General features: G+C 38.0%; 1 protein-coding gene across 4 annotated transcripts in view; it reads left to right on the top strand.

Annotated features, from left to right (window-relative positions):
• Window positions 1–14,576, top strand: part of tdp1 (tyrosyl-DNA phosphodiesterase 1) — a 96,791-nt gene that overhangs the window by 16,121 nt on the left and 66,094 nt on the right. For all 4 annotated transcript variants that reach the window (XR_005631265.1, XM_039741513.1, XM_039741511.1 and 1 more), the window contains exons 7-8: window positions 426–518; window positions 12,613–12,783. Coding sequence is in view for 3 of the 4 variants with exons in the window: in XM_039741513.1 (XP_039597447.1) it covers window positions 426–518; window positions 12,613–12,783 (264 nt within the window). In the remaining variant the exon portion in view is untranslated. The remainder of the gene's footprint in view (window positions 1–425; window positions 519–12,612; window positions 12,784–14,576) is intronic.

Below are 14,576 nucleotides of genomic sequence, written 5' to 3'. Positions count from 1 at the left end.
TACTTTAAAAAATTGAATAGATGTCTTATGTGTCTCAGTCATCCCCTTTTATTGAAGTTTTGCTTCACACCTAAACTGCCATTGGTGCATACCTTTTGAGTGGTGCCCACATTCTCTTCATCCTCATACACCCAAGCTGAACCCCCATTTCCCCTCCTATTTTCACGTGACATTCACAACCACGTAGTGCTTTAGTTCTCACCATTTTATACCTTCTGTAGTGTTGACACACATAAACATGCAGCCTGCTTACCTTTTTAATTAGCATTGTCTGTTCATCAGATGCTTTAAGTGATTATACCCTAATTTATGTAGTATAGTGAGCACTGAGTGTATGATTAAAAAATCAGTAAGGAAAACTGATTTAAAAGTGTAGAAAGCCTTTTAGTTGTCCATTGTTATATTCTTATTTTTGTCCCTCATAGGAAGATGATGCTTCTGTTGTATGAAGAAGGCTTTCGAGTTGTAATTCTTACTGCAAACCTGATCAAAGCAGACTGGCACCAGAAAACACAAGGGTAAGTTAACTTTTGCCAGTGATGAGGTGATGTAATGCTCTAGGATTTCTAGTTGATGTAGCTGCTTAGCTGCACATTAAAACGATTCATCATCTTGTTTCATGTACCATACTTCTTAAGGCAATTCAATATGTAGATCAATTTGATATTTTATACAAACTCATTAATTTGGTTATATTGCATTTGAGCGGTATTACTTTAATACTCGTAGTTTCTATTATTTTTGTGATGAAATTTAAACTTTTTTTCTATATTGAGGTCGCCCTTTTGAACCACCTTGATATTTACTACGCGGTGAGGCATTTGTACTCCATCAACATTAATTACTTCCAGAGACATAATTTTGTCTATTTTTCCAGCGTATTGCGCACAAAAGCAAGGGAATGATGGGAGCACCAGAACTCTGCTCACATCATGTCGCTTCGTACTGCAAGCTGCAAGTAGTAAGTCTGTGATAAGCGGAATACCGCTACGCTTTCCACTCATGGGACGGAAGGATAATCTCGACCGCTTTTATATAGTAAGAAAGAAGAAGAAGATATCACACAGTCTGGAGTAGAAAATCATCTTTTACCTGGAAAAACAAAACTACAAATCCCATCGTGCATTGCAAAATGGACGGGGCGTGTGTGAAACTCACGGGATGGAAGGACACCCGACCGCTTTTATATAGAAGGATTGACATTGTAAATGTTCTCTTTATTGCTAATGGTCATGCAGTAATTCCAGATTATTCTTGTAAAATGTTGTATAAACTGCATTTTTTATATTCTCAAAATGTACTGATGCAGAATTTTGTTTCACTGATCTATATCGTACATTTTTGGTAGGAAAAAATAAGTCACTGAAATAATTAGGGCTTAAACACATAATCTTATAAAATGCAAAGCTGACTCACTCACTCATCAAAAAAAACAAAAACAATTGTCAGGATTGTACATCTAGAGCAGGGGTCCTCAATCACAGTCCTGGAGCATAGACATATATAGATAGACACCGCATTCACTGTGTTGCCCAGTCGACTCGATACATCAGCGCGTCCACCATATTGCGAGTGGCAAAAGTGCCATTTAAACTAATACAGGTAGACGTGGAAACCGGGTTTTCTGATGAAAAAACAATAACGTTTAAAACAGTATCATTTACACACAACAAATTTTCGTGAATCGTTTAAATGCAATTATTTATATCCATTTATACTCTAATAATGGCAATTATTAAATAATAATATTATTATTATTAAATAATTATTCCCGTATAAGTAACATATGGGGGTAACTCGGACTGCCTTCTTCCATCTTCGAAACATTTCTAGACTTCGTCCTGTTCTTACAGAACACAGTAAGTACTGAAGTATCAGTTAATGCCCGAGTCACCTCACGTATAGATTACTGTAATGCTATTCTATCTGGCATCCCACAAAAACTTATCCATCGCTTACAACTTATTCAAAATTCTGCTGCCAGGATAATAACTGGCTGTTCTAAATCTACTGAACATATCACACCGATTCTCTGTCAACTTCACTGGCTCCCTGTTAACTACAGAATACAATACTAAATACTGCTCTGAACATTTAAAGCTCCCCCCTTCCTCACTGATCTCCTACAGACTGACACTCCTCTCACTCACTCGGATCCTCATCTGCAACTCGACTTTCTGTACCGCACATCAGACTCAGCGCTATGGGAGCTCGAGCGTCTCTCCTAGTGCTCCTCAACTCGGGGATTCTTATCCCTCTCATATACGTCAGCTCGATTCAATAACACATTTTAAAACTACCCTCAAAACGTATCTTTTCAAACTAGCATACCAATTGTGAATTTTGCACTGTTACTGCCAGTTATCTTTGTTTGTTTGCTAATTATTGCTTTTTGATTTATTATTCTCTTGTTTTAACTTTACTAATGTTCTTTAATTTTATTGTAAGGTGAGAAAGGCGCCTATTAAATAAAATGTATTGTTATTATTATTAATTATTGAGACGAAAACTTGACTAATGTCTGAAAGTCAAAATAGTAAGACTGCAACTGGCAGTCTGGTCTTTCTTTTAACAGTGAAATGATACACTCAATGACAAAAATAAACAATTTCATTGTACTGTATACAAATTGGCTTAATAATTTCTGAAAACATTTCACTCATTCCTCTCTCAATCTCTCACCTCTCTCACACACACACACACACACCCAATGTGGTTACTTAATACAGGATAGGATCTAAAATCCTTGAAACAGATCTGTCTTACATAGCTTTTTCTGTGTGTTGCCACTCTGTAATTTGAGAGTATTCAGTCTGTGGAAGACAGACACAACTAAAGACATGAGCATAAAATGATGGTTGCCAATTTCAAACTGTATTTCCTCAATGTGATCCTTGAGAAAAAACATATCATCTGAACCAATCTCAGCCCGAGCAAACTGATTGATTAAAGATACACTGACAGCTTGCCCTAATGTCGACTGTCATATAACACGCTCAGCTACTTTGACCACCTTGACTGTACCCTCAGAAGGAATCATCAAATCTCCTTTGTTTTTTAATGTGAGCGAGTGGTAGCTTTGACCATATGATGCCAGTAGAGCATCTGTTACCAAAATAGAACGGCACACATCACAGGACAGCTTTCTCAAAATCCCGTCTAAGGGCTACCTCCCACAGCTTCCTGAGGTGGATTTCTTTGGGAAACCTTCAAAGTTTAAGAAATGTTAACAGCTAACAACAATCTACATAGTTAGTGACTAAATATGTTTAGCCAAAATGTTGTTTGGAGGCTCAATTGAGCACATAAATGCATATCTTTGCTAGCTTAGCCTGCCTTAAGTAAAGATTATAAACTGGGATTTTATAATGGTTCCTACCTTGTGCCCTGTGTTGGCTGGGATTGGCTCCAGCAGACCCCCGTGACCCTGTGTTCGGATTCAGCGGTATGGAAAATGGATGGATGGATTTTCTAATGGCCAAATATAACCAAAACAATTGTTCAGCCTTACCTATGAAATGTAATCCCTGTGATCTGGTTTGGAGCATACAGCGGTTTGTACAATCCCAAGCAGCACATGCGTGAGGCATCTTTATCCATTACTTCACGCCACAGCAGTGCCACTCACAATATGGCAGCGACATTGACGTACGATGCTGCTGGTCATGCGGCCTCTAGTAATTCTATGTCTATGTCTTGGAGGGCCGCAGTGGCTATGTGTTTTCATTCCAGCCTGTATCCTATTTAGAACTCAGTCCTTGCTGATAATGATAGTTGGTGTTTAACTCTATGCCTTGTTAGTGCTTTCATTCATCAAAGACACATTTTAGTTACTTGGTCCTCAATTACAGTCCTGCAGGTCTGCTATGGCTGCAGGTTTTCACTTTTACCAATTTCTTAATGAGAACCCTTTTATTTACTACTAAAGCAATATGTTTTTAGGCTTAATTTTAGTTCTCTTGCCTGTTACCATTCAGAACCCTTAATTGCCTATTTTAGATGTTAGCAGCTGCATTTAAGTTTTAATTGTTGCCTGTTTTCTTAATCAGACATTAGTTAATAATGAGATGCAGATCACCAATTAACTAGCAGCTCTCCATCTAACATGCTTACCATGAAGAATCTGTGATAAAATTGTTTAGAAATGAATGAGAGGGAAATTGGAAGTACCATTAAATTTAAATCTATTCTGGTCCACAAAACACATGGATAATGTTCTCACAGAAGGAAACTCTACAGTGCAATTAAAATTGCTCTTGGGTGAATACAAGCATTACCAAGCTAAATAGTTCAATACCAAGTTTCATTATCGGCATGGACTGCTTTCTAATTAGGAAACGAGTTGAAAAAAAAAACCTGCAGCCACTGCAGCCCTCCAGGACTGTGATCTAGAACAATAGGTATCTGCTAAGAAAGAGCATTTTAGTATATGAATATTTACGGGTTAAAAAAAACACAATAGAAAAACTAAATACAGGGTGGTTCCATTTATATGGATACACCTTAATAAAATGGGAATGGTTGGTGATATTAACTTCCTGTTTGTGGCACATTAGTATATGTGAGGGGGGAAACTTTTCAAGATGGGTGGTGACCATGGTGGCCATTTGGAAGTTGGCCATTTTGGATCCAACTTTTGTTTTTCAATAGGAAGAGGGTCATTTGACACATCAAACGTATTGGGAATTTCACAAGAAAAACAATGGTGTGCTTGGTTTTAACGTAACTTTATTCTTTCATGAGTTATTTACAAGTTTCTCTTTGTTTACAGCCATTGACATGTCGCAGAGGTTAACACGTGAGGAGCGGATAGAAATTGTGTTGATGTCTGGTGAACGCAGTAACCGGGTCATTGCAGCAGATTTCAATGCAAGACACCCTACGAGACCACCCATCTCCCATGCTACAGTTAGCAAACTGCTTGCTAAGTTTCGTGAAACTGGTTCAGTGTTGGATTTGCCAAAATGTGGACGCATGAAAACTGTCACTAATGAAGAAACATCAGTGACTGTCCTAGTTTCATTCAGCAAGAGCCCACAGCATAGTACTCGCCGCATGTCACTGGAGAGTGGCATTAGTCGAACATCCCTTCGGCGGATATTAGCTACTCACAAATGGCACCCTTACAAACTCCAGCTACTGCAGCATCTCAACGAGGATGACCCAGATCGGCGCACTGAATTTGCAGAATGGGCAAAACAAAATTGGAACAGGACCCTCAGTTTACGCAGAAGATTTTGTTCAGTGATGAGGAAAACTTTTATGTGAATGGTGAAGTTAACAAACAAAACCACCGCTATTGGTCTGACACTAACCCACATTGGATAGATCCCTCCAAGACTGTTGGAACAAAAAATTGATGGTATGGTGTGGTATATGGGGTACAAAGATAGTGGGGCCATTCTTCATCAATGGAAACCTCAAGGCCACTGGATATGCGAAATTGCTACATGATGATGTGTTTCCCTTTTTATGCACTGAAGCTGGCACGTTCCCTGAGTTTTTCCAGCAAGATGGTGCACCACCACATTATGGGTGTCAGGTCCGAGCATTCCTAGATGAACAGTTTCCTGGAAAGTGGATTGGTCGTCGTGGGCCAGTTGAATGGCCCCAAGGTCTCCGATCTGACCCCTTAGACTTTTATCTTTGGGGTCATCTGAAGGCAATTGTCTATGCTGTGAAGATGCGAGATGTGCAGCACCTGAAACTACGGATACTGGAAGCCTGTAGTGTGTGAAGAGTGGGAGAAGAGGGTTGCATTGACAATCCAACACAATGGGCAGCACATTGAACACATTTTATAAGTGGTCAGAAACTTGTAAATAACTCATGAAAGAATAAAGTTACATTAAAACCAAGCACACCATTGTTTTTCTTGTGAAATTCCCAATAAGTTTGATGTGTCACATGACCCTCTTCCTATTGAAAAAACAAAAGTTGGATCCAAATGGCCACCATGGTCACCACCCATCTTGAAAAGTTTCCCCCCTCACATATACTAATGTGCCACAAACAGGAAGTTAATATCACCAACCATTCCCATTTTATTAAGGTGTATCCATATAAATGGCCCACCCTGTACCTCAAAATGTCAAGAAAGCTTGGACTGATTTTATTTAAATTTGGTGACATTGTGTAAACAAAACACGCGGGTTTTCTCCGAGTACTCCAGTTTCCTCCCACAGTCCAAAGACATGCAGGTTAGTTGCACTGGCGATTCTAAATTGTCCCTAGTGTGTGCTTGGTGTGTGGGTGTGTTTGTGCCCTGCGGTGGTTTGGCGCCCTGCCTGGGGTTTGTTTCCTGCCTTGCGCCCTGTGTTGGCTGGGATAGGCTCCAGCAGACCACCATGATCCTGTAGTTAGGATATAGCAGGTTGGATAATGAATGGATGGATATTTGTCATTAATAATGCTGTAGTCAGTAGGACATTCTAACACACCACACCCTTCGTTTTGCCACAGTGCTGACCACAGTGGATCAGAGAAATGTTGTGTGTGGGTTTATGCAAATGGAAGCTATCTGCAGAAGTGAAGTGAAGGGAGCAAAGTTTGTTGAGGCTCAAAGCAGATGCGTTTAGCAAGTGCTTGCCAGGTGCTATGGCTATGAGTGTAGTTAATTTCACTTAACTGATCCAGTAAGAAAGGTGTTTAATATATATTACCCCCTGCCCCTCTATCATCTTATTTGCAAACGTGCAAATACTGTACCAAAGTGGGGGCTACAATTCCTATCATCCAGTGCGCTGCTCCAGATGGTCCATCAGTACTTACAAAGTTTAAATAGAATTCTCAACAAAAAGCAATGTCATTAAAAGTAGCAACTGCTGCTTTTCTATTTACTCAAGATTCCAGTTTTACATTTTAAGTTAATTGACTACCCACTGACAGCATTTATAGGGTGGGGTACCTAAGATGGGGTGTTCCCCCTGCTTGAATCAACCATAATTAGAAGGCTGGGGCAGAGGGAGTCTGTTTGGTGAAACGAATGCAGTCTGAAGTGGGGAAAAATATTACACAATGCTACCAATCACTTTGGTGGACTGGTGATGTGTTACATGTGACAATAAATCTGAGAGAAACTAATTTCACTATTTTTTTTGTAATCAGTGCATAGCCTTGCGTTTTTGCAAAAGTCAACACTGTTGTCCACCTGTATATCATCAGTTTTCAATACCAGTCAACGATAAGCATTAAACATTTTTTGAAGTTTAAAAAAAAAAAAGGAAATAAAAGAGGCACTACTTTGATATATAATTTATAAGCAGTGTATTTCAGATTCATTATCTCTTGTACACAGTACAGTTACATGCATATTTGCCCACAAGCAGTGCTTGAAGTGGAACCAAATTACTGGCAGTACTCTGTTTAGTCAGCTTCTTGTTCCTTCTCCCAATTCATTATTACTTTTACATGAGGGGGCAAAGGGCTCTCCCTTAAAGGTCAGTGCATGTGTACATTAGTATGTGATATCATCAGGGTTTGGGATCCCATGAAGCACTGAGCACCACTGGTACCAGCACACTTCAAGCACTGCCCGCATGACCAAACAAGTGTCACCCACACCACCAATGTCCTTGTCTGGCACCTGAATCTCACTGCATAGGTTATGTAAAATATAGCACCTGAAGGATAGGCTCCAGCTGCCGCGAGACCCTGCTTAGGGTTAGTGTGTTAGAAAAATGGATTGTGAATGAAAAATATTATAACCTCAATGTCAAGTCACATTAGCCTGGCAATCAGTCACCCACGCTACATGCTGACATTCAGTCATGCAAATACAGCAGCTTTAGGGGACTGTTTAAAATTGGCAAACAAGCCATAGTTTTAAAAGAAATCCAACTTGTGTGGCCACTAGGGTTGCCACCGATTCCTTGTTTGTTCAAATCGTTCCATATTTGAAACTGACATGTTGGGTTACGTATTAAATCAATATGAAATGCTATTCGTTCAGTATCTTATACATGACTCTGAGAGTATAAAAATAATCAATAATACAATGAACAACCATAATCAGTTTTTTTTCTTAATAAAACATGTAAAGATATTTTAGCAAAATACATAAATCAAAAAGCAATATGAGGTCTTTCTCCCTCTTCTTCGCCTGCTTCATGGTTATGTGTAGATGCCAGTGAGCACTAGTGTGGAAGAGAGTGGCTTCCTCTTCTAACATGATTTCAAGTCATGACTGAAGTGTTTTCAGCATTATCATTATTGCATTAAATGTGAAAGGCATTATACATAGCCTGAATCCATTATAGGAGAGGCCTACAATCATTCTGTAATGTGTGCCGTGAACCATTTTCTGTTGAACATGGCAGTGTATGTGATGTCAAGCAGGACAGGAAAGCATTGTTGAAATTTTGTTAATCTGATTAATAATGTATAGAATGTAATTCAATCATAAATACATATACCCAAAATCAGTTCTAACTATAGCTAAGAGGAGAATATCCATTTAACTCTTTTAGGGCTGATGTCGACTTTTGTTGACAGCAGGGGTTGAGGTTTGATGTTGACATCCAGGGCAGAGGGAAATAATCAGCTGTAGACGTCAACAAAACTCACCATCACGTTACGGGTAGACCCTCTTTGCTAGGAGGACTGTTAGGGTTAGGGTTAGGGTTTGACTTGACATTGAATCCCTGTGTGTGTGTGAGGAGCGTAGAGTAAACAACGTCTAGAATGGCATTGGCATCGCGCAAAACAGCAAAGCGAATGTGCAAAGCAAAATCCTCTGTGCGCATTATTCATTTTTTTTGCTTTTTGCTATTGTTGTTGAATCAGTCTCTGACTCGTCAAACTCCAATTCTGATGCAAGTGATCTGGAAATCAAAAACGAAAGCTGTTTCTTTTCCAGAAAGTGCCCTTCAGAATATAAATGGTTAGACAAACAGGGATGTAGTAAGTACGTAAGCAGCAGATCTTAGAAAGCTAATGTTAAAGGCATATTGTGTTTGCTTTGTATGCTTTTTAGAAAACTGAGTTTTTGGGAAAAATATTCAGACCTAGGAGAAAATAAAAACAATAATTAGCCCTGAAAGAGTTAATTTCTAATAATATAAAGTTATAAATAAAGTAGAAGCCTATTTTCATATGATTATCTTTATTATAAGTGGCAGCAGCTGAGATGGTACATATCTATCGTACAGTGAAGCACAAGTATCTAAGCTAAATAGTCTAGATATTGCACTGAAATTAAACCTCAAAAGTTTCTCATTTTTGAGGTTTTGTGAGGTTTACCTCGGTATACTGAAATGTCCTTTCTTAGTGGATGCCTATTTGCCTATGCAGTGGGTACGGAAAGTATTCAGACCCCCTTCAATTTTTCACTCTTTGTTATATTGCAGCCATTTGCTAAAATCATTTCAATTAATTTTTTTCCTCATTAATGTACACACAGCACCCCATATTGACAGACAAAAAACAGAATTTTTGAAATTGTTGCAGATTTATTAAAAAAGAAAAACTGAAATATCACATGGTCCTAAGTATTCAGACCCTTTGCTCAGTATTTAGTAGAAGCACCCTTTTGAGCTAATACAGCCATGAGTCTTCTTGGGAAAGATGCAACAAGTTTTTCACACCTGGATTTGGGGATCCTCTGCCATTCCTCCTTGCAGATCCTCTCCAGTTCTGTCAGGTTGGATGGTAAACGTTGGTGGACAGCCATTTTTAGGTCTCTCCAGAGATGCTCAATTGGGTTTAAGTCAGGGCTCTGGCTGGGCCATTCAAGAACAGTCACAGAGTTGTTATGAAGCCACTCCTTCGTTATTTTAGCTGTGTGCTTAGGGTCATTGTCTTGTTGGAAGGTAAACCTTCGGCCCAGTCTGAGGTCCTTAGCACTCTGGAGAAGGTTTTGTCCAGGATATCCCTGTACTTGGCCGCATTCATCTTTCCCTCGATTGCAACCAGTTGTCCTGTCCCTGCAGCTGAAAAACACCCCCAACAGCATGATGCTGCCACCGCCATGCTTCACTGTGGGGATTGTATTGGACAAGTGATGAACAGTGCCTGGTTGTCTCCACACACTGAGGAGACGCAAGACACATGACCGCCTGCATGAAGTTTGCTAAAAAACACCTGAAGGACTCTGAGATGGTGAGAAATAAGATTCTCTGGTCTGATGAGACCAAGATAGAACTTTTTGGCCTTAATTCTAAGCAGTATGTGTGGAGACAACCAGGCACTGCTCATCACGTGTCCAATACAGTCCCCACAGTGAAGCATGGCGGTGGCAGCATCATGTTGTGGGGGTGTTTTTCAGCTGCAGGGACAGGATGACTGGTTGCAATCGAGGGAAAGATGAATGCAACAATTTCAAAAATTCTTTTTTTTGTCTGTCAATATGGGGTGCTGTGTATACATTAATGAGGAAAAAATTAATTTAAATGATTTTAGCAAATGGCTGCAATATAACAAAGAGTGAAAAATTAATGGGGTTCTGAATACTTTCCGTACCCACTGTATATGTACCATCTCACCAAATTTCAGCTTTTAACTAAGTGGGAAATAGTGCTTTTGTTGATGAATATAAGTTATCATTGTACACGTTTCCAGACACACACACACTCGGACACACATAGAGACAATAGGCTAAAATCAACTTTTCTCAATGTTTTGAAGGTCACAGAGTCGGAATCTGAGCTTATTTTCATAGCAGATTTTTCACACCATCACCAGACTTTACATACATAATACATGGAAGTATTATAAAATTGGTAGAATGTGAAAAAATGGAAATATTACCAAATACCATGTCAGGAGAAATATACAAAAAGTTAGAACCCGTAAACATACAGGTAACTTTTTGATTCTCAATCTAAACATTAGCAAACTCCTTTTGTTGGAAAGATTCCAAAATTACAATAACATATCCATTTTCTCTTAATCGTTGACACAATTTTGGCATTGTACCCGAGTGCTCATTAGAATATTGATAAGTACAGTATGTACATTTCAAAATAAACACTGTTAAACTTGGGGTCTGATGTAAAAAGATGTAAAAGTCTTTTTTTATTAACATTTTTGGCTATTTCAAGATTTTATTACAATGCCTGTATTTTTCAGGTCAAGTACCCCTTTTCCCTACTCAAGCAGTTACAGTGTAATGCAGAATGTAGAAATCCTGTGCAGATCTTTGAAGACTAAGCACACTGCTGAGGACTGGTATATTTGCACAGGGCAAGGTAGCAGCATTCACACAGAACTTGCATTGTCTGGCGTACCCTCCCCAGTTTTTCTGCATTATGTACTATTATTGCTACTTGCCCAACTATGATTACTATGAGATGCTTGCCTCTATGCCCTCCCACTCCATTAAAAGCATGTCAGCTCACTTTCTCTCATGTTTTCCTTAATCAAAAATGGTAAAGACTTAAATTTCCAGTTTATGTACAGTGGCTGAGATTATAACTACACCTTAAATTATTTAAAAGGCTGCATGGAACATAATAGTATTTAACTGGGAGGCGAACGGCCAGTAACATTGGAAGAGTCAGCCTTTAAATGAAGCATGAAGAGCCAGTAGTGTCCTTGCACCTTGAATAAACAGCTGGGAAAACAGTAAAGAATGTTTTGCTTGGAAAATGGAAAAAATAGATCTAACAGTGTCTTGTGCTACCCTTTTTCAAGTTTATGTATTTCTGCTTAATTTGAAGTTTGTATTTTAATATTTTAAATAGGATGATAACTACTATATATAATGTCATAAACAGTTGACTGTAATGTCTGTATTCCTAGGTAAGCTGTCTTGGCAAACTTGCAGCTGGTGTAAATGTAAATGAAGAGAAACCCCAGTGTAAAGCACAAGTATTATGTGGAAAATTACCTTATGTCAATATTTAACCCCATCTTTTATTAAAAATAAGATGTCTGTTTTTCTAATTTGGATTTTTTCATCAAATAATTTGTGTAACACACAACAAAATGTTTTGCCAGATATTTTAATTTGCAGTATGCTGCAGGTTCAAGCCATAGTTTATAATAACTAGAAAAGTAACATTTAAAAGGAATAATGGAATGGCATTTGTCCAGTAGTTTGTGTCTTAAATCTGTTTATCACAAGTTGTTGACCATGCTGTGTCTGAGCAGTATATTTTATATATCCATACATCCATTATCCAACCTGCGATATCCTAACTACAGGGTCACAGTGGTCTGCTGGAGCCAATCCCAGCCAACACAGGGAGTAAGGCAGGAAACAAACCCCCAGGCAGGGCCCACTGCAGATTGTATATAGCACATGACTAATATTTCCATTTTTGGCAGTATTTATGCTGAGATAAATAAGCATTTTTATTCAGTAGTTTTGCCTTACAAGGATTGCTATCAGTAATATAAAAATTCATATTTTAGCAGATTAACACTTTTTTCTGATTGAAACCTAACCTTTTTTTTCCTGATTGTCATTATCAGTTGTCTAATTCATGTCAGGCTTTTTGTATTTCTTCCTGTACAGATGTTTTGGCCCACTGGCATAATCAATTTTTGTAGCTCAGAAATGCTAAAATAAATAAATTACTTGAATTTTGTTTATGACTTGCAAATCATGATATATAGTAAGAGTAATAATTTATTTCAAAGAAAAGTAAAATTATTATTATATCTTTATAGAATTTGGATGAGTCCACTTTATCCTAAGTTACCAGAAGGCAGCTGTGAGACATCTGGGGAATCGAACACAAACTTCAAACATGATTTAATCGAATACCTTTCATCATATGGTTCTCCCACTCTCAATGAATGGATAAATATTATCAAAGAATATGACTTGTCAGAAACCAGGTACTTGTTTTTTTTTTTTTTTGTTTTGCTTGTACAGTATATATTCATAATTTATTACATTTTAGAGAAACCTTTTTCACAGTACTATGTTTTAAGAATTCTAGTGTATTTTAATGTAAAGATTTTCTATATTTTTTCTGCAAAAGCCCATATATCTTTTAGTTGTTTTCTCATAAATATTTTCAAATTAACTTAGTATTAGTTACTTGTATTAAAAGAAAATTTGGAACTGTATACTTGATTAACTTTGTTGCACATTGTACCTACATACATCACACAGTTAATACAGTATGTTCAGTTCTACAGTATATATTTTTAATATGCATCATTTTATAAACCACACATTTTTATACACTTGAAATGTCTTAATGTCATCTTTGACCCCCATCCACCTTGCATCAAAATTGCTAACAACTTTCTAGTTTTTAAGATGGTGGCTGTAATTTAATACAAGGTATTCCATTTAAAACACTGCATTTTCCCTCTAAAATGTGATGTTACATTTTGTTGTGTTTAGGTAACTTTATAATGCAACAAGGGGTACTTTGCATATTTATTGCTTTTCAATAATTAACTTTTTAGTTAGTAACAGTCAGTAAATTTAAATGTGCATAATGATCCTTATTTCTGTTTGTTATATGCAATGTTTTAAACGGAGTTCAGTTTTGTTTTCTCTTATAAAAGTTCTTATTTATGCACTGTACAATAATTATCCTTTAATGACAAAAGAAATGGAATGTGTTTATATATGTATGTAGTAATAATAAAATAATAATAATACATTTTATTTATATAGAGCCTTTCCCATGCTTAAGGCACATGTAAGTGGTGGTTTCAAGTCTAAATTCCAGTTGTTCTATGTTAGCCACATTCAGTACACAAATAATAACATTTTATTTGAAGACAAGTCCTCTCAAATGGCACAACAGGTGCAACCATGGACAACAAACAGAGAGAGAAAATGGAATGTTGACTATTGGATTGCAGTCCTAAATCCTTAAAAACATTCAGACTGTTACTAATGCACTAGTAATATTCAGAAATGTTATTTTTCCATTGCTATGGAGATAACATTCAGATTGCACCTGAAGTTATCCAGTACTGTATATACTTAAAACATGAAATGTGTGTGTAAGTGTGTCATCAGTGGATGATGATGCTCAAGAGTGAACTTGTGGCCCAGAATGTAAAACCTCCACTGGGCTAATAGTCCATTTAATTGCCGAGGCTTCCCATTTCACTTGCACATACCTGGTCTCCTGGTCCCAACAGTTCCTGGCCCTGGCTGAGGAACATGATTGGGTGTTCAAGAATGTTGAAGCTTTGGCTCAGCACAACCCCAATACATGTGTCCGACACATCGATCTGAAGGATGAAAGGCAAAGAAAGACAGTTGTTGATGTATGGGCCTGTTTTAAATCACAAAATGCAGTATTTGCTTCTGTATACCATACTACTGTGTTTAGGACACGCTTTTTTGCCATATCTGTTAAGGGCACTGCTCTCCGTAAGAAATGGAGCATAAACCTGCAGTAGTACCCCACTAACCCCAAGAAAGCCTGGACCTTCAGCTTGGTTTTTGGAAGAGGACATTTCAGGATGGCATCCACTTTGGAGCACTGTGGTTGAACCATACCCCTGCCCACTGGGTAACCCTTTAAGTACTTGGCTTCTGTTGGCCCAAAGAAGCAGTTCTTGTGGTATATCCAGAGCCCAGCTTTACACAATATCAGGAACTCAGTTTATCATGCACTTTCCTTCCACATGTCAGAGTAGATGACAATGTCATCCAA

This window comes from Polypterus senegalus, chromosome 18 (assembly GCF_016835505.1).
Source record: "Polypterus senegalus isolate Bchr_013 chromosome 18, ASM1683550v1, whole genome shotgun sequence".
Lineage (NCBI taxonomy): Eukaryota > Metazoa > Chordata > Cladistia > Polypteriformes > Polypteridae > Polypterus > Polypterus senegalus.
This window is presented reverse-complemented; position numbering and strand designations above follow the sequence as displayed.